This window comes from Balaenoptera ricei, chromosome 10 (genome assembly GCF_028023285.1).
Source record: "Balaenoptera ricei isolate mBalRic1 chromosome 10, mBalRic1.hap2, whole genome shotgun sequence".
Lineage (NCBI taxonomy): Eukaryota > Metazoa > Chordata > Mammalia > Artiodactyla > Balaenopteridae > Balaenoptera > Balaenoptera ricei.
In genome coordinates, this window is record NC_082648.1 from 88,863,625 (window position 1) to 88,884,773 (window position 21,149).

The following is a 21,149-nucleotide window of genomic DNA, read 5'->3' on the forward strand; positions in this document are numbered from 1 at the left end:
TATTAACACTTTGCCCATTTGTTTTATACTTTTTTGCATGTTCTCTTCCTCTGTCTTTGTGCATCTGTGTGTATTTCTTTTTCCTGAACCATTTGAGAGTAAGTTGAGTGCCCCTTTACCCCTGAATACTTTAATGTGTATTTCCTATGAACTAGGACATTTTCCTGTATAACCACACAGTGGTTACTGTTTTTTAGACAATGTAATGTTGATACAATACTTTTATCTGACCTGCCTTCCATTTATCAGTTTTATCAGTTGACCCAGTAATACTTAGTTCTACTTTTTAAAACCACTTTTACTGGTTTCTTTTTATTATTTATATGGTTAAAAATACAAGGAAGGAAACTAAAAAGTACCTACATTTCTACTGTCTTACTAACTTTTTTTTTCTACCATTACCCTCTAATTTATACTAACTTTGCCAGTCACCTTTTATCCTGTATATAGTCAAGGAAAATGCACACGAAATAACTACTTTTATATATACAAATAATGCTGCACAAAGGGTCTGCTGTTTTAAATCACTTGGGAAAAAAGTTTCCAGTAAAAACTTCTAAAAGACCAGATTTGTGAATCAGAGTAAATTTTGTAATATAAAAGTCTATTTTAAATTTCTTAATCTTTTCTTTATTATATGCTTTAGTAGTAGCAGGTAATATCAGTCTATCAGTAACACATTATTAACACTTCTTTTCTTGATGAATTGGTAGATTGGGATTGACATATTACACTAATACGTATTAAATGGATAACTAATAAGCACCTGCTGTATAGGGCTTCCCTGATGGCGCAGTGGTTGAGAATCTGCCTGCCAATGCAGGGGACACGGGTTCGAGCCCTGGTCTGGGAAGATCCCACATGCCGCGGAGCAACTAGGCCTGTGAGCCACAACTACTGAGCCTGCGCGTCTGGAGCTTGTGCTCCGCAACAAGAGAGGCCGCGACAGTGAGAGGCCCACGCACTGCGATGAAGAGTGGCCCCCGCTCGCCGCAACTAGAGAAAGCCCTCGCACAGAAACAAACACCCAACACAGCCAAAAATAAATAAATAAATAAAGAAGCTTTCATTAAAAAAAAAAAAAGAACCTGCTGTATAAAAAAATTAAAAACATAGATGCAAAATGAACATAGATGCAAAAATCCTCAACAAAACACTAGCAAACAGTATCCAACAACACATTAAAAGGATCATACACCACAATCAAGTGGGATATATCCCAGGGATGCAAGGATTCTTCAGTATACGCAAATCAATCAATGTGATACACCGTATTAACAAATTGAAGAATAAAAACCATATGATCATCTCAATAGATGCAGAAAAAGCTTTTGGCAAAACTCAACACCCATTTATGATAAAAACTCTCCAGAAAGTGGGCATAGAGGGAACCTACCTCAACATAATAAAGACCATATACGACAAACCCACAGCAAACATTATTCTCAATGGTGAAAAACTGGAAGCATTTCCTCTAAGATCAGGAATGAGACAAGGATGTCCACTCTCACCACTATTATTCAACATAGTTTTGGAAGTCCTAGCCATGGCAATCAGAGAAGAAAAAGAAATAAAAGGAATACAAATTGGAAAAGAAGAAGTAAAACTCACTGTTTGCAGATGACATGATATTATACATAGGGAATCCTAAAGATGCCACCAGAAAACTACTAGAGCTAATCAATGAATTTGGTAAAGTTGCAGGATAAAAAATGCACAGAAATCTCTTGCATTCCTATACAATAATGATGAAAAATCTGAAAGAGAAATTAAGGAAACACTCCCATTTACCACTCAACAAAAAGAATAAAATACCTAGGAATAAACCTACCTAGGGAGACAAAAGACCTGTATGCAGAAAACTGTAAGACACTGATGAAACAAAGATGATACCAACAAGTGGAGAGATATACCATGTTCTTGGATTGGAAGAATTAATATTGTGAAAATGACTATACTACCCAAAGCAATCTACAGATTCAATGCAATCCCTATCAAATTACCAATGGCATTTTTTACGGAACTAGAACAAATCATCTTAAAATTTGTATGGAGACACAAAAGACCCCAAATAGCCAAAGCAGTCTTGAGGGAAAAAAAACGGAGCTGGAGGAATCAGACTCCCTGACTTCAGACTATACTACAAAGAATCAAGACAATATGGTACTGGCACAAAAACAGAAACACAGATCAATGGAACAAGATAGGAAAGCCCAGAGATAAACCCACGCACCTATGGTCCAACTAATCTATGACAAAGGAGGCAAAGATATACAATGGAGAAAAGACAGTCTCTTCAATAAGTGGTGCTGGGAAAACTGGACAGCTACATGTAAAAGAATGAAATTAGAATACTCCCTAACACCATACACAAAAATAAACTCAAAATGGATTCGAGACCTAAATGTAAGACCGGACACTATAAAACTCTTAGAGGAAAACATAGGAAGAACACTCTTTGACATGAATCACAGCAAGATCTTTTTTGATCCACCTCCTAGAGTAATGGAAATAAAAACAAAAATAAACAAATGGGACCTAATGAAACTTCAAAGCTTTTGCACAGCAAAGGAAACCATAAACAAGACGAAAAGACAACCCTCAGAATGGGAAAAAATATTTGCAAACGAATCAACAGACAAAGGATTAATCTCCAAAATATATAAACAGCTCATTCAGCTCAATATTAAAGAAACAAACAACCCAATGCAAAAATGGGCAGAAGACCTAAATAGACATTTCTCCAAAGAAGACATACAGATGGCCAAGAAGCACATGAAAAGATGCTCAACATCACTAATTATTAGAGAAATGCAAATCAAAACTACAGTGAGGTATCACCTCACACCAGTTAGAATGGGCATCATCAGAAAATCTACAAACAACAAATGCTGGAGAGGGTGTGGAGAAAAGGGAACCCTCTTGCACTGTTGGTGGGAATGTAAGTTGATACAGCCACTATGGAGAACAGTATGGAGGTTCCTTAAAAAACTAAAAATAGATTTACCATATGATCCAGCAATCCCACTACTGGGCGTATACCCAGAGAGAACCATAATTCAAAAAGACACATGCACCCCAATGTTCATTGCTGTGCTATTTACAATAGCCAGGTCATGGAAGCAACCTAAATGCCCATCGACAGACAAATGGATAAAGAAGAGGTGGTACATATATACAATGGAATATTACTCAGCCATAAAAAGGAACAAAATTGAGTCATTTGTTGAGACGTGGATGGATCTAGAGACTGTCATACAGAGTGAAGTAAGTCAGAAAGAGAAAAACAAATATCGTATATTAACGCATGTATGTGGAACCTAGAAAAATGGTACAGATGAGCCGGTTTGCAGGACAGAAGTTGAGACACAGATGTAGAGAACAGACATATGGACACCAAGGGGAGAAAACTGCGGTGGGGTGGGGATGGTGGTGTGCTGAATTGGGCGATTGGGATTGACATGTATACACTGATGTGTATAAAACTGATGACTAATAAGAACCTGAAGTATAAAAAAACAAACAAAAAAAATTCAAAAATTCAAAAAAAAAAAAATATTATCCTAAAGCCAACGTGCTTTGGAAGGCAATCCTTCTTCTTATCATTTTTTTTTTTTTTTAATAAAATCACACGTTGCATTCTAAAATTAGGAAAGTTAGTTTTTGGATTGAAAAATAATAAAATGATATAATTTGTTATGTTCATCTTTTCCATTAGGAATGCTAAACATGAGTTGACTGTATTAAATAGGAGCTTTCTACATGTGACAGCCAAACCTCTTTCTGATTTTCAGCCTAAAATATCAAATTTTCACTTGTTTGCCTGTCTGTAATATTTCTAGATATTGTGTCTATTAGTGATTGTACAGTGAATGAAAGTATTGTTATCAAGTGAAATTTAAAACTATATATAAAAAAAACAAAAACACACTTCATTTCTGATTGTAAAAAATAGTATATCCTCATAGGAAATTTGAAAAATTAGGAAAATATGAAAACAGAAATTTAAATTCATGAAAAGGTAACTGCTATTAATATTTTTGCATATTCTAATTTCTAAGTATTTATATGTTATATATTGTGCGTGTGTATAATTTTGTGTAGGTATATATATTTTAGTTTAAGCATGATTAAGTTATGTGCAGTTTTCTGTCGTACTTTATAGTTAATGTTAAGTCACAAGCAATTTCCCTCTAAAAACACCGCTTTTAAAAATGACTTGTGCAATATTTCCTTTTAGGGGTACTGTACGGTAACTTGGTAAGCCTTTCTTTTATTAGATTACAGTTTTTCACTGTTATAAATAGAATTTTGAATCTCTTTGCTACTCATTGTCTGTTACTCTGATTTTTTGCTGAGGATAGATTGTTATCAGAAGGTATTTAAATTTTAAGGTTCTTAATACATATATTCTGTATTTCTTCACAGATAATCTTTGGCATTCGTTTTATTAGAATTTGCATTTTTTTTTATTATAAAAACAATGCATTTGAGTTGAAATCTTGTGAAATGCAAGGGAAATAGGAAACAGTTACTCATAGGCTTATGTTTACAACGCAGCAGTTGTTAGCCTTTGGGGGTAATTGCTTTAATCAATTTTTTCTGGGTGTAATTGTTGCAGTACTACACATTCAGTATTGTAACCCACATTTAAAAAAAAATCACATCATATTACAAGATGAAAGAATGTTATATAATGTTTACATAATCAGTACTTTTTAAAAGGTCCTGCCAACCATATATGTTTTGAATTGAGGCTAGCAGTTGGAGGAGGAAAAAATCCCTTTAGTCATCCAAGACTTAAGTTTATGAAATATCAGTAAGGATGTCTGTTTGTCCTTCTATCTACCATCTTCCCTCCCTCCTTCCTTCTCTCCTTCAGTACTTTTGGTGAATAATTTCAGCGGAGAAAATGTTTTTGGAGGTATTAAGTAAGAACTAGATAATTGCTATAATTGTTCCTGGCACCTTACTTGTTTCTTGCCCAAAGTTGTCATTCCTATGAGGTAGCTAGATGGTGTTTTTTTGTTTTGTTTTTTTCCTAATGCAAGACAGCAAGTAATTACATGGCTTCTTTCTCTCATTTGTTTGCTCTTGTTGTTGTTACATGAGGTTGAAATGTAATTAAATGTAATTAAGGGATGAGCTTATAGCAAAAGGGCTTGTCAACTATGAGTTTAAAGTTATTTACCTTCTGACCAGGTTCCTATGTATTCCATGAATTTTATTGTTTAATGAAAGTCTAATAATTAAACATTAAAGAGCCTCCACCGTCTTCACACCACAACTCATGTTTGACAGACATACTTATTAAGATGATGGGTCTAAATTGTGCTTCCCTCTTCTTAGGTTTTCCATAGTTACTTTTGGCCATTGGAATGGACGATTCCATCAAGAGATAACAACAAATGTTATGCAAAAATAGTCTGCAATATCAAAGACAGTGTAAGTGCTAATCTTATTTACTCCTTTCTACTAATTTTTCACATGGTACACACATTGCATTCCTTTAGTGTTCAACCTGTAGGTCTCCTGTTGGGACATTATCCCAGGGCGAGGCCCATGATGACACTGCTTGACTCCCCTCTGCAGTGGATGTAGTGGGCAGGCAGTCAGAACTTTCTGGAGGAAGGAACCAGAGGGACAACTTGAGAACTGCTTGTGTTTATTAGAGGGGACCAATGAAGCCATCGACTGTCTACAAATAATGACAAAACAAAAAAGAACAGTAATAACCCAAGTTTGTATCCTATGTATCACCATTCAAAGATATTACATAATTACTGACTATATTCCCCACACTGTACATTTCATACTGGTGACTGATTTATTTTGTAACTGGAAGTTTGTACCTCCTGATATCCCTCACCTATGTGGATTGAATCTTTTTGAGAATTGGTATTTTTAACTTAGCTGAGATCTTACTTTTAAAAAAAGTGTCCCCAGTAAAACTATAAACAGTGCTAAAGAATCCATGTGTTAAAAGGCTAATAAACTCATTTTCTTATCTTGGGATTTGAGTATAATTAACTGATATATCCTGTTTAGAAACTGCCAATGTACACAGTAGCACAGTTGCAGATAGCTTTTTGTAGAACCCAAGGTTCTAGGAAAACCTGGATCCTCTACAAAAAAGATCATCATAGATGCATTTAAAAAATGGACATACTAGGATAACCTCTAACAAGCTATACAGAGTTGACATAGAGAACAATTTCATGTAGAGTTTTATCTTTTTAGACATAAGTTTTAAAAAACTCATTTGTATGAGTATACATTAGATACCATGCTACTGTAGAAGAGAAAGGAGAAAAGGAGAAAATGTCAGACGTTCTCATTGGCAGCCTCATGTCTAGCAAGAGATACTTCATTTGCACAAGGCAATCAATGAAACCTCAAAAGTTTCTTTCACACCAAGCAAGTCTTTAATTTTAACTGTATCCAGTTGTTTTGTCCTTTTTTTTTTTTGAACTGCCATGTCATTTTTTATATAATGGCATTTTTTTATGTAATGTGAAAAATAATAGCATTTTTTATATAATGGCATATTATTTTTTAATAATGGAATTTTTTATATAATGTGAAAAATAATTTTCATTACCGGTAAACTCACCTTAATTAAAATGACTGAGGCGATAAATAGGATGACATTGTTGTCAGTTATTTTCATTAAAAAAGATAGTATTAGAAGAGACGAATACTTGTCATTGCTCTTTTGTCATGAGCCGTCTCATACAAAAGCTTGCTTCTGGAACTTGACCATCCTTGGGGCTTGCTTTATTTATTTTGAGTCGGTCACTTCACACCACCTAAATGTGCTTGGTTTTAGATAATACTTGCTTACCAGGCTTTTATGCCTTTTGTGTGCTACTCTTTTTTTACACGAAATATTTAAAATTTACAGAAAGGGATGGGGAATGTACCTACCATCCAGACTCAAATGAATATTAACATTTTGGTGTATTTGCTTCAGAGCTTTTCTCTTATCAGAGATAAACCATCACAGAGGCAGTTTATAATAGCCTATATGTAATTGAACACTTGAAATGTGCCAGGGACTACTTAATGGTCCACATGTATGAACTTATTTAATCCTTACATAACCCTATGAGGTATGTGCTATTGTTATCCGCATTCATAGACAAGGAAACTGAAGCGTGGAAGTTAAGTAGTTGTGCCAGGGTACTTACTAGTTAATGGCAGAGCTGGAATTCAGTCCCAGGCAACGTAGAATCCATGCTGTTAACCACTAGCTGGTGCCGGTGCTGTCTTTCATATTCTTTCTTGATCCTCTACCCCTCACTCCTTCCCTATTCCAGAGGCAGCACAGTCCTCAAGTTGGACTCTCTCACCTGTTCATATTTTTATATGTTTGCTGCCTATTACTTACCATAAATGTTATACAATGTGGTTTAAAGAAGAGTGGTATCCTCAGCTAACTAGAAGCCTGCACTTTTTTTTTTTTTTTTGAATCTCAGTTTGAGATTTATCCATATTATTACATGTAAATCTAGCATATTTTAAGAGCCTAGTATATTTTGTGCTTTATTTATCCATATACACAGCCCCTGACTGTCGGGATGAATAATGTAAGAGTCTAACATGGAATGTATCACATACAGAATGCCCTTCCTGTTTGTTTCCAGGAGCACTGCACCTTAGATAAGGCTCTGCACCTCACCGCCTGAGCTACCTGGTCTGTTGTGAGGGTGCTGGACTGGATGCAGTAGCCCCGAGCTGGCTCGGAAAGTCTGTGCAGTAGAACGCAACAGGCTTGCTTCCCTGCTCTTGGCAGAGGTAGCCTGAGTTTGGGATTTAGAATTTATCCAAAGTAATTCCCAGAGTTGCCAAATATTTTTTTTCCTTGCTTTCATTCATAGAGATTGACAAATATCATATGATATTGCTTATATGTGGAAGCTAAAAAAAAGGGTACAAATGAACTTATTTACAGAACAGAAATAGAGTCACAGATGTAGAAAAAAACAAACTTGTGGTTACCAGGGGGTAAGGGGGGGGGGTGATAAACTGGGAGATTGGGATTGACGTAATACACGCTACTATATGTAAAATAGATAACTAATAAGGACCTACTGTATAGCACAGGGAACTCTACTCAATACTCTGTAATGGCCTATATGGGAAAAGAATCTAGAAAAGTGCATATATGTATATGCATAACTGATTCACTTTGCTGTACACGTGAAACTAATATAACGTTGTAAACCACTATACTCCAATAAAAAATTTTTTTTAAAAATGTTTTCACATTGGAAGGATCTTAAGTCTGTGCTATCTACCCCCAAAACTTTAGTGTAAATGATTTTTTAATTTGAATGATTGCTCTTAAATGTTTCAGCTACCACAGGTCATTTATCTGGAGCTTTGAGACAATCAGATAGAGGAGATGAGGGCACAATGGAGCAGCCCTTTGAAAACATTTTCCAGAACATATTGGTGCTTATGGGGTTGCACACATTTTTGCTTTTCTTGTTTTTCCTCATCATCATCCATGGCCGATTCCTGTCTTTTCCTTCTTGCTTGATGTCACCACACACTCTGTATTGGCCCATGTTGGAGTATCTTCAGCCTAGACAGCTTTTAGCAGCAAGCATTAGTATAAGCCTTGGCCATTTCTGAATGGGGGTTTTAGATTAGACTGGGGAAATATTCCAGTCTGTTAAGCGGGGGGAAAGCCGCATAATTGTATTACTTTTTTGTACCTTAGGAACGTGTTGTGGGCTTCCACATACTGGGTCCAAATGCTGGAGAAGTTACCCAGGGCTTCGCAGCAGCTCTCAAGTGCGGGCTGACCAAAGACCAGCTGGACGGCACCATCGGAATCCACCCCGTCTGCGCAGAGGTGGGTCGCTACGTTTTAAAGGCTCTGTTTCAAAGTGACCGTCACCTGGCTTACAGGGGGCAGATCTAGGACTCTGCAGCTAGTGTTCTTTCTAATGTACTCGAGCTACTTTTACCTCTTTAGAGCTTATTAGTGATGGAGAATATCTCAAAAGGAAGCCTTGTCTCTAGAAATGATTTTTTCTCTTTCATGTGTTTTTCATTCCTGGTAACCGGATAGTACCGTCATGCTAAATGGTAAAAATGGTGAGAGTGCTTTCTAGAGATGTGCCTCAAATCTTTTATTTATCATGTGTCCTAAATTATTTTCATGGCAGTCAGCTAATAATGCCGTTCGTACCCAGAAAGAGCATCAATCCTAGTTATCCCTGAGCTACCTGGAGGCTAAATGATGTCTACCTTGTGAGCTTTTGACATCGAAGAATGAGAATGAAAGTGAGGCTTGTAAAAGATCAAGCAAATGGCAGTAGAACTGGAAATTGACCAGTGTGGGCCTCTGGGTGTCAGTGTTTCTTCATGCCTGTCAGTGCTCATTCCAAGAGTCGAATATTGTGATACCACTAAGTAGGGCCTGGAAACCAAAAAAGCGTCTAGCTGGAGAACTTGGAGGTGGGGAGAGGTTATCTCATAAAGAGGCTTAGGTACGGAGCTGAGAATTGCAGCCTGGAAAAATGTTCTCATTTCCTTTTTCTTTGCCTTTTCCCTGAGTAGGGATAGTGTCTTCCTCTGTATTAATATGCACCTGTTTAGTGGTATTATTCATAGAAAACTTTGTGTGTGTGTTGTTTTGTTCTGTGTTTCTGTTCTGTGTGGTTTTTTTTTTTCTTTTTTTTGAAAACTGTTGTTCTTGTGAAGGAAAACTAAATTTCAAAAATTATAAATAAAAATTGAAAAGAGAATAGATTTTAAAAGCTCTTAAAGAACAGGCAGTATGTCTTTTATTCAGTGTAATGACTGAGACTGTCTAGGGAAGGAGCCAATTAACTTAATTTTTTTTTTTTTTTCAAGAACACTTAGTGTGTTAGTTTCCTGGGGCTGATGTAACAAACCACCACAAACTGGCATTTGAAGACAACAGAAATCTATTCTCTCAGAGTTTTGGAGGCTAGAGTCTGAAATGAGGGTGTCAGCAGGGCTGTGCTCCCTTCAAAGGCGCTCTAGAGAGGATGCCTTCTTTGCCGCTTCAGCTTCTGGGGTTGCCGACAAGCCTTGACATTTCTTGGCTTGTAGATGCATCACTCCCGTCTCTGCCTCCGCTTTTCAAGTGATCTTATCTCCTGTGTATCTAGGCCAAACTTCCCTCCTATTGTAAGGATAATTAGTCACTGGATTAGGGCCCACGCAGATCCAGCATGATTTCATTTTAACTTGGTTACATCTGCAAAGACCCTGTTTCCAAATAAGGTCATGTGCACAGTACCAGGGCTTAGGACTTGAACATCTTTCTGGGAGACTTAATTCAACCCACGACAGTGAGTATATTTAAAAGTCTAAGATACTTAAAAATAACAACAGTCATCTCCAACAGGGATAAAGACGTAACTTCCCAACTTGGTTATGCGAGTGTCTAATTTTTTAATCTGAATTCGGTTTTCAGTGGGCTGGTTGAAAAGGCTGACGTGTGCTTGCCTCCTGCCGCCTCACTTGGTTGTGTTGTATCGTGTCGTGTCGTGTTGTGTTGTGACCCAGCAGCAGTGAGAGTGCGGCAGCATCTTCGCAGGATGACTGCCAGCTGGGCAGAGAGGTGCAGTGAAGACGCAGGTGTCCTCCTGAAGCCCGGGCCCGCAGGGAGATCAGCCAAAGGCCTGCTCCCGCAGTACACCTGGCACCATGGGAACCCTTTTTAAGTCTTGATGTTTGCCACTGTGCCTCTCCACCTGTTGGTTCTCTTATGACGTTGAAGCTCAGAGGTGAATGTTCTACTCCTCTGATAGGGCTTTTTTCTTTTCCTTTTTTCCAAGCTGGCGGCTGATTAACGAGATGAAAACCCTGGATGCTATTTTGTCACTCCCTGAGCACATCTGTTGTGCAGCCATGTGCCTGGCACTGTGCCGGGCACTGGGGAGCAGCAAGGATTTAGGATGTGAGTCAGAGCAGGGAGGCGGGTGAGGGAAGTGCCAGTGACAGTCCAGTGTGACGAGTCCTGGGGTCAGGGCTCGTGTCAAGTGGGGTTTGGGACAGGTTGCGGGGTGGTCCTTGCCTAAGAGGAAGAGAATGCATTGGTGTTAGTCAGTCAAGAGGGAACACCAAATAAGAGAACTCTGTGGGAGAGATCATGGCTTATTCAGGGACCTGAAAGGCCCTCAGTACTGCTGTAGCTTGAAGAGCTCAGAGAGGGGTAAAAAAAATAATAATAAAATTAGGCTGGAGAAGTAGGTAGGAAGGTCATGGCCTCAAAAACCAAGGCAGGATATTTCGACTTTATCCGGGGGCCATTGCAGTTCAGCTGAGAGAGGTTTAAAGCTGGGTCGGGGTTGGGGGGTGGGGGGAACGTGATCAGACACCTTACTGAGAGAAATTCCTCCGGCTGCGCTGTGGGGAGAGGTCCCCCGAGGCACGTCTGGAGGCGGGTGGGGGCAGGGCCCTGAACCGGGGTCGTGGCAGCGTGTGTCAGAAGACACGGTCCAGGCGAGAGGGAATAGGAGATGGAGTTGATCTCACTAGCCCACTGTTTGGAAATGGGAAGAACTGGGGGTGGTTCACATTTGCGGCTTGCAGTAGGGAGCGGTCGCGGCTTGCAGTAGGGAGCGGTCGCGGCTTGCAGTCGGGAGCGGTCGCGGCTTGCAGTCGGGAGCAGCCGTAGAAAGAGCAGCTTCCCGGGGAATCCCACTGCGGAAGCGCGGAGGTTCCTGAGGGCTTACTGACTGTCAGGACCCTGCCCTCCGCATGCTGACTCACTTATTAGTCCTTACAGGAACCCCACGGGGTGGGTGGCAGGAGTGCCTCCATTTGACACCCAAGGGAATTGAGGACAGAGCGGTTGAGTGACCTGGCAGCTTGGAAGTGGCAGAACCGAGATCCAAGCTCAGGCTGGCTGGCTTCCGAGGCACCACGCAGTGCAGACGATGCTCTGCACACCTTCCCACAGCATTTGACGTGGAGATGCTGTAACTCACAGGGCCAGTGGGCCGTGCTGTGCGGAAAGTGTCTAGGGGAGTCCCTGGCATTCGGCAGATACTCAGTAACTGCGTGTGTTAGCTGGTTTTCCCCAGGGTATTTCATTACAGAAGATGTGGCTTGACTAAAAAGTCATCATTACTGTATTCTGGGGAGAGGGGAGTTGGAGGAAGGAGGTATATTTCGAGAAAGCTCCTCTGGTGATTTCTTTTACCTCTGGTTTTGAGCAACTTGCTTAGAAACTAGATTTTGAAAAACCAAACACTTGTGACAAAATCCTGACTGTGGAAATCTTTCTTAAAGCTTCTTGATTGAGGGAAAGTAAAATTTGATCAGTAGGGGATTTTTAGGGACACTCTTGCTAAATGCTGAGTTCTGGCTGGCATAGTATGTAATTGGATTTGCTATTGGACCCACTGGTTGTTTTTTCTGTTTGTTTTTTAGCAAACAGCCATGTGCTGTAGAGGAGTGCCACTCAAAATGCAGTCCACAGAATGTTTGTTACTAGTCCATAATGAGGTCAGGATGGAAATGAAGAAAAAGGTTTAGAAACTTAAAGGGTAATTTGACAGTATCTAATATAATAGAAAATTGGGGTTGTAATTTTATATGCCTTTTAAAAGTTTGTTTCCTAATAATTTTTATCAAACTCCACAAATGTCAGTCCATTGGATGGATTAGAAACAGTAATAATTTGAAAATTGCTCCTGGGCATTGCTTTCAAGTGTTTAGAACTAGCCCGGCTCCCGTGCCAGCTGTGGGTGGTTTGCAGAATGATTCATTGAATGAACTCTTCTGTACCATTTCGATAAAATAACCTGGGCCGTTGCACAACCTTTGGCTCTCAGAAGTAATTGTTTACAAAAGTTGATGAATTCCTCAGTGGAGGCTTTGCTTTTTGGAGCAAAATAGTTTCCAAAGGGTTTCCTTCTGGAATTGCTGGAGGAGGAGGAGACACTACTCTTGTTTTGACTGAAGGCCCCTTGGTGTCAGTACGAGAGGGGGTCTTAAGGCCTGGGGCGTCAGTGATGGCACAAGCGTTATTCAGTGTGAGGACGGTGTGGTGATAATTTATTCTGGACATCTGAGCAGTAATAGTTGAATAGGAAACTGATTACACATCATTTTGAGTAATAATTTCAACTTAAGTTTATTTGTAGAGAAAAAAAAATGGCTCAAGAAGAAGGAGCATCAGAGAGAGGACCCTGTGAAATGTCTTAAAATGACTTTTAGTGCCAGACATCAGAAGTTTTGTTTTATTAATAGTCAGCATAATCACAGTCTTCAGTGAAGGGAGTCTTGTGAGGCTGGGAGGTGTTGGCCAGATAAGAAATGTGTGAGGTACATGCCTACCGCATTTGCCCTTTTGTGAGTGTTCTTTGTGCTGGGATCGAAAAGCTGCCTCTGCTCATTTTTTTAAAATGTATTTTTATGAAAATTCTAAAGCAGCTCTGCACGTATAAAATCTGTGTAAGAACTGACCCCATCAGTTTTTCCGTTTAGACTAACCAACAACAGCAGTTCGGCTTCCCCCATCTCTTTAACGTCAGCATGTTTTCCAGTATAAGAAAAATAGATAAGAACTCTTTTTTTTTTTAAATATCTTTATTAGCGCATAATTGCTTTACAATGTTGTTAGTTTCTGCTGTGCAACAAAATGAATCAGCTATATGCATACATATATCCCCATATCCCCTCCCTCTTGAGCCTCCCTCCCTATCCCACCCCTCTAGGTGGTCACAAAGCACCGAGCTGATCTCCCTGTGCTATGCAGCTGCTTCCCACTAGCCATCCATTTTACATTTGGTAACATATGTATGTCCACGCCACTCTCTCACTTCGTCCCAGCTTCCCCTTCCCCCGCCTCGCCCCCGTGTCCTCGTGTCCTCGAGTCCGTTCTCTATGTCTGTGTCTTTATTCCTGCCCTGCCACTAGGTTCATCAGTAACTTGATTCCATATATGTGCGTTAGCATACGGTTATTTGTTTTTCTCTTTCTGACTTACTTCACTCTGTATGACAGACTCTAGGTCCATCCACCTCATTACAAATAACTCAATTTCGTTCCTTTTTATGGCTGAGTAATATTCCATAGTATGTATGTGCCACATCTTTATCCATTCATCTGTCTATGAACATTTAGGTTGCTTCCATGTCCTGGCTATTGGTAAGAGCTCTTTTTTCCCCCCTTAATTTGTTTCCATTTTTGATGGGTTTAGTTTTTTAACCACATGTCCTACAAGTTCTATTTCTAAATGAATTCCTGAGAAATAAAACATAAGCTTGCAAATTCACAAGCCTGGAATTTGCTTTAATGTATTCCCTGCCTCATTATTTTTCTTCCTTTATAAAAATTGGAAAGAGAGCATGTTTGATGGTATTTTAAATTGCCCGTGATACCATCATCCGAACATAGCTATTTTCATTATCGCATATTATCTTTCTGTCCTCATCCACAGTCACACATTTTTTTGTTTTTTTAGTCACACATTTTTTAAACAAAGGAGTTGTATTGCTTTTCAAAAAAGAATTGTACTAGTTTACAGTGTCATCAGCGTTGAATTTGAGTGCTAATGAAAATGTTGCAAAATTCAGTGTAACTTTTTCTTTAGTAAGTATGAAAGATAACTATTACAAGGATTTCCACATATCTTTATTAATAAGGATGAACCTTTTGTTGTTATAATTACTGTTTTTTTGGATGCGAGTTGTTCACACATTTTTCTTCTGGGTTCATACTTTAAATGTTTTACTAGCCATTATTACTTGGGTCTGACTTTTTTGAGGTGCTGCTGATACACAGGAAGACAAAAGGCTTTGTTGCTGCTTTTAAGGCTAAAATAGACCACGGGTTTTTCTCAGTCTTGTTCCTCCTTTACACAAAAGTATTTTCCCCTTTTATTCACAAGTATTTTTGATGCTGATTCCTGTTGCTTTGACCTATATAAGTCAAAGTGGCCTCGATTTCTTGTGCTCTTTCCTCTTTGTATTAAAAGTCAGGAGACCAGTTGTTTCTCAGGAATCAGAGAATGCAGCTGACCAGAAAGCGTGTCCAGGTGTGCTGACAGTGGTACAAGCACTTGATGAGTCTCGCTTCCACTGGGCTCTCTCCCACATCAGCCATGGCCTCCTGTCTCAGTATGACACTTACTCAGTGGTTCTCAAAGGTCGGTCTGGGTTAGAGTAGGACAAATGGACTCTGCAGAATCTTACTAGAGTTACCTTTCGTCTTACTTGGTGTGACCGAAAAGATTTGGATTGAAATCTTAATTGTATTCAGTAGCCAAATAAGTTTCTAAGTTTAATTGATTTTACACCAAGTCCTTTTATGTCTTCATGCCTGGGCAGTAGAGATGATCAGTTTGGGTGGCGATTTTCTTTGGGGTTTTTTGGCCTGTAAAAACAGAGGTTTATTCCTTGTTGGGTGCTAAGGTCATCACGGAGCAGCTGCAGCTCAGCTCCAATTCCATCATCACTCCAGGGCCCAGCTGATGGGGCAGCCTCTCCTGGGGGCACAGCTGGCTGAATGGCAGAGGGACAGGAGGCATAGGAAAAGCACCTTGGTGCCCGAGGCTTCTGTTCAGGAGTGATGCTTCCCACTTCCACGTGTGTCCTTGGCCAGAGCAAGCCCCGGCCCCCCATGTCCGTGTCCAGTAGGGCGGGAATGTATAATGTGCGGTCCACACAGTGTCATCACAGGGAGGTGAAGGCACCATATGTTTTGGAAACTAACAAAAATCTCACAGTTCAGTCAGGGTTAACATGAAGAGGGATCAGATTTGACAGAAAAGAAGCAAAATATCTAAGACTTATTAATTGATGATACATCAGCAGTAATGGAAATAGAGGAATTAAGGGTCAATTCTAGATGCGTGGCACGTGGCCTGGTCAATCAAGTAGTGGCGCTGCCATTCACCGGGAGCCATCTGCCTAAAAGGGAGTAGTTGCCTGAATGAGACCATGACGAAAGCATCTAAAGGGGAGAGAGCTGAGGAAGGACCCCTAGGGCCATGCTGCCTGGCCTTGTTCATGCACGTGCACGTGTGGACGGTGGCATTGTTTGGGCAGCACACTGGAATAAGCAGATCAGGCACCTGGTTCTGCAGCCCACCTGCCCTGGGGCTCTGACCACCCTAAGGGCTGGGGGAAATCAGTGTTTTAGGGACGTCCCTGGTGGCACGGTGGTTAAGAATCCGCCTGCAGGGGACATGGGTTCAAGCCCTGGTCCGGGGGGAAGATCCCACATGCGGCGGAGCAACTAAGCCCATGCGCCGAAACTACTGAGCCTGTGCTCTAGAGCCCGTGAGCCACAACTACTGAGCCTGCGTGCCTGGAGCCCGTGCTGCGCAACAAGAGAAGCCACCGCAATGAGAAGCCTGTGCAACGAAGAGTAGCTCCCACTCGCCACAACTAGAGAAAGCCCGCGTGCAGCAACCAAGACCCAATGCAGCCAAAAATAAATAAATAAATAAATTTATTTAAAAAAAAAAATCAGTGTTTCAGCAGCACACCTCTAAGCCATGGCTGAGGAATAGCCACAAAAGAAGGAAACAGGAAAGAGTGCTTTCACGGAAACAAAAAGAAGAAAGAATTGTTAGAAGGTCAGTGAGATTGACAACAAGAAATGCTCCAGAGAGGCTGAGAAATGAAAGTGGCAAGATGTCCTCTGGATTTGGCAATTTAGAGAGTTACTGTTACAGATAGACTGTAGGAGAGCTGCAGGTTTCCTGATTGGGGAAACTTACAAAGTTAAGCAACCAATGGTTAGTTTACCATGCAGTGGGCTTCTAGGCTTTGGACTTTGCGTTAAATTCTCAGTGCGTTGCCTACACTGGTGTTCCTGAAGAAGTTCTAGTCTGTGGTCTTTAGGCAACCTGCATTAGAATCACTTGGGACTCTTGCTAAAAATGAGATTCCTGGGCCCCACCCTAGACCTGCCAAATTAGAATCTGTAATTTCCGTGTATTTTAATCAGCGTGAACAGGCTTTAAGGTTTGAGAGGCCTTGTTTTTTTTGTATGGGCAATCCTGAGTAGTAGCAAATCAAAGCCACCTAAAGATCTTAGGCTCTAAGTCCACAAGGACCAATGTTTCAAGGATGTGAAACCAGGAGAACTTGTCAGTCACTGCAAATGAGAGCATCAGTTGGTCAGGCACTTTGGAAGTCTAGCCAAGTCAGAGTTGCACCTGCCCTCCCACCCAGCAATTGTACCTCTAGCTCCAGGCACAGGGAGATGTACCAGAATGTCACAGCACATTGCAGATAGCATATTGGTTGTAGCTTGAGTGGCCAGCAAAAGGAGCCTGGGTATGTAATTTGTAATATACTCACTATTTGAGTAATTGAATATTATAGTACAGGGATCCCCAACCCCTGGGCATGGCCTGTTAGGAACCAGGCCACACAGCAGGAGGTGAGCGAGAGACGCTTCATCTCCCACTCCCCATCGCTTGCATTACTCCCTGAACCATCACCCCCTTCCTGCCCGCCCCGCTCCATCCATGGAAAAATTGTCTTCCACGAAACCGGTCCCTTGTGCCGAAACGGTTGGGGACCACTACTATAGTATATATACTATACTCTAATATGATGTCGTATACTATAGTAATTGAATACTCTTCAGTGAGAAGTGGAAGAATTAGAGCTATCTGTGTCCATATGCATGAATAATAGAAATAAAGTATTGAGCCAAGAAAGCAGGTAGCAGAAGAGGATGTATATACCATCTTGCCATTTGCATATTAAGTTTTTAAAAACCTGCAAAAGAAAAGCACCAGTCGGGGCAGGGAGGGAGAAAGTTATCAGGAAGGGGATACACATGGGGCTCGAACCATGTGTTATGAAGCTCCCTGAGTTGGGTGGGCACAACGGTGTTTGTGATAGTACACTTCACTTCTTTCTATGTGTCCAGAATATTTCATGGTATATTTCTTTTAGAGAACTGATAAACAACCAGGGTATTATTTTAATCACCCTCATGCAAATAAGTGCTTTATTAGATATAAGCTACATTTTTTTCTCTTTCACCTTGGTTTTGAAATGCTTACCTTGGTCATATTACATCTCTGTTGTAAGTAGTCACCCAGGTCATTCTTAGTCCCGTGGTGTTACCTGAGCTGCGCCCAGTTAACTTCTGCGCCGGTGTCCGAGTCTCATGCTGTCTCCTCCCCTGCAGGTATTCACGACACTGTCGGTGACCAAGCGCTCGGGGGGAAACATCCTCCAGACCGGTTGCTGAGGTTAAGCCCCAGTGTGGGTGCTGCTGCCAGGACTCCAAACCACTGACGTATTTCTTGCCCAAGTCCAAGGCGAAGTTTGTGGAAGGCTCTCGGGCTTCAGCAGCCACGTGTCCTGTGCTTATAGCCCCGAGGCCCCCTTGGATCTCATGGGCCGGAGGTGACGTGTGGGTGGCAGGCAGCATCGCACTGGGGTCAGCATGACGCACTCGAAACTGACTTTCGGCAGAGCTTCGCAGAGGGGCGTCCATGAAGTCACCAGCCTCAAGCCCGCGCGGTGGGTGGTGATGGAACCGTCGAAGCAGTTTTTGCATGGCCTTTCCTTTGTAGGTTTTCTTATTCTCACTGTCAACCTTTCTCATGTTGGTTATTTTTTTTTTTTTCTCCGCCGTGTTAGTGAAAGTAGAGATGATAGCAGACAATTTTTATCCAAAAGCAAGTCGTTATCCAAAAGCAAGTCGTGGCCACCGTGTGCAAATAAGGCGGCTCGTTGCTGGGACGGCACGCTGTGGCTCCTAGGCTTGTCCCGGGGAGAGAGCGTCTCCCCAAAACAAGTGGTCACCACTGGCCAGGTGTGCTCCCAGGCACTATACCACCGATGATGAAATGGCTACCTGGCCAGCCTGTTGGAGGAATATTCCACTGCAGGGAACTTGGTCGTACAGCGTGATCTCCACTGTTCTTCATCATGGAGGCAGATGCACAGCTGAAATGGGGAAAAACAATAAATGTCTTTATTTAGTCCGTTGTGTGCTGGTCTGAGTGAGCTGAGATCTTTTGCAATGGGAAACATTTAGCACTTGTTTAAGACTTTTTGGGGGGTAGCTTTTGTTTTAAGCTAAAATCACAAAATACTACAGCTTTATTTTTCATGTGTGTTATGCATGTATCCCTTCCTAAGAACTATATTCATGGGAAAAATAAGTCTTTCCACACTTAACAATTTAACTCTTGTGGTAATTACTTTTTTAAAGAAAGCTGTTAATATCATAATTTATTATGTTTGAACACAGGTGGATGTGAAGGATTTTCATGTAAAAACCACATGGTTTTGGCTTTTTCTGTTGACTGTACTTGGTGGAATTTGGGCAGAAGTGTTTCTGCTCCATTAGCGTTCCAACTCGTATTATCACAAAGAGGTATTAACCCTACAGTTACAGATGTCTGGCTAAATGTACTGACGACGGATCTTATTTAGGCCGTTTTCCCACTACAGAAGTTGGGTTTTAAACATGTTGTGGACGTCAGACCTCCCACCAGCAGTTCTTATAGCTCCTTTTTCGTTTCCTCCCCTCTGTGTGTGTTTCTCGGCTACAGCACTGAGTGGTTGATTGAAAGTATGTTTCTCGGTCACCTCAGGGAACTCAGCATCTGCCCAGCATTTAGTCAGCAGATCCCCTAACCCTGTCTGCCTCACAGCCCTGCCTCACCCTCCGTCCCATCTGGTTGTGTGGAGACAATGGGAAAAGGAAAAGAGGAGAGGGGAATTGAGACAGCCGACTGTGTTCAGTTTTCTTTATTTATTTAAAAATTTTTTTTTTCTCATTTGTTTTTTTCTCCAAGTCTGCCAATCTCTGAAATTAGAACGTAGGCAGTACGGGGTGATCATGCCTAATCATGTTGTGATTCTGTCTTCTTTGTGGAATAGAATGTTCTGCCCCCACGAGAAGGATTCCACTTTATAGACTTGTCTGTGTAATTGCCCAGTGTATCAGAACTCATATTAAATTCCATGTATTTTTGTTATAAATCTTCTGAAAAGAAACAATGTGAAACCTTAAAAGCTGTTAATATCCACCCTGTGTGGCTTCTTGTTGAATGGTGGTCTTGGGATTGTTCAACTGAGAGCCCAGTGGACTTCAGGGCTCCTGTTGGCGATGGTGGGCACTAGGTGCTGAGTAAGTTTCATCGGTGCTGTGCTGCGGGGCTGGTTGGTGTGCTGAGGCTCACATTTTAGCCGTGTTGGCATTCCAGATCCATTTTCAGCTTATCCCCACTTGATCTGTCAATCTTAGTTTTTAAGGTGGCAAAACCGCCCCACCTGACAGCAGCACTGTGCGGGTGCATGAGCCTTCCTTTCTCTCTGAACTGGATCAGTAAGTGTTTACATTGATGTTTATTGTCATGCTCAGGTTATTCACTCATATGCACTTAATTTTCTTAACGCATCAGTTGTTGAGCAGAAACTCCTATCTTGTGGTAATCCTTACCAAAAACCTTCCCAGAATTCCTCTGTGTCCTGAGTAATTTGCAGAGTGCTAACAGTACCACTTCGTGCTTGTTACTGCAGCATGTACCAGGCACATAACAGCCCTCTCAGGACGCTCCTGTGCCCACTTACAGGTGGAAGAGCAGGCTCAGAGGTAGGAATCCTTGCTCAGGGTCACACAGCTAGTTAGTGGTATAGCACATTTTTGAAGCCAGAGACGTCTGTGACTTCAAAGGCCCAGAGCTCTCGACCACCTTGCAGTCTGCCTTCATTCATCTCTGACGGATGGGAACTTTCATGAAGGGCGACTGAGCCGAAGCCTGGGGTCCCATCGTTTTTTTCACATGCCCTCGAGCAGTGTTGTCCGCACAATTAACAAACACCTTGTCTGAGATGTTGTAGTGCTTTTTCTAACTGGTCTTAACACTGCCGGTGTATTTCCACACTACTGCCAGGATCTTATTCCTCAGGCTTCCCTTGCCCCGAGTCCCCAGGGTCTTCCAAAGCCCTGTAAATAGGCTCTGGGCCCTCTGTCAGACTCTGGGCCAGTCACCTGCACCTCTGACCTCTGCCCCAAAGACACCGCTCCTAACCCCCCTGCGCTGGATTGCCTCCAGCCAGAACTCTTTCTGCATGTACTCCACAGGACTCTGTACTTTCTCTAGAGCACTTCAGGTTACCCTGCACGAAGCCACTTCTAGATAATTAGGGTTCTTTACCTCTGTG

General features: G+C 41.4%; 1 protein-coding gene across 2 annotated transcripts in view; it reads left to right on the plus strand.

The window, feature by feature from the left end:
- Positions 1-18,958, plus strand: part of TXNRD1 (thioredoxin reductase 1) — a 61,020-nt gene extending 42,062 nt beyond the window's left edge. For both annotated transcript variants that reach the window (XM_059936799.1, XM_059936800.1), the window contains 3 exons: positions 5,350-5,445; positions 8,729-8,863; positions 18,154-18,958. In XM_059936799.1, coding sequence (XP_059792782.1) covers positions 5,350-5,445; positions 8,729-8,863; positions 18,154-18,216 — 294 coding nt within the window. In that variant the 3' untranslated portion in view covers positions 18,217-18,958. The remainder of the gene's footprint in view (positions 1-5,349; positions 5,446-8,728; positions 8,864-18,153) is intronic.
- The last annotated feature ends 2,191 nt before the right edge of the window (positions 18,959-21,149 follow it).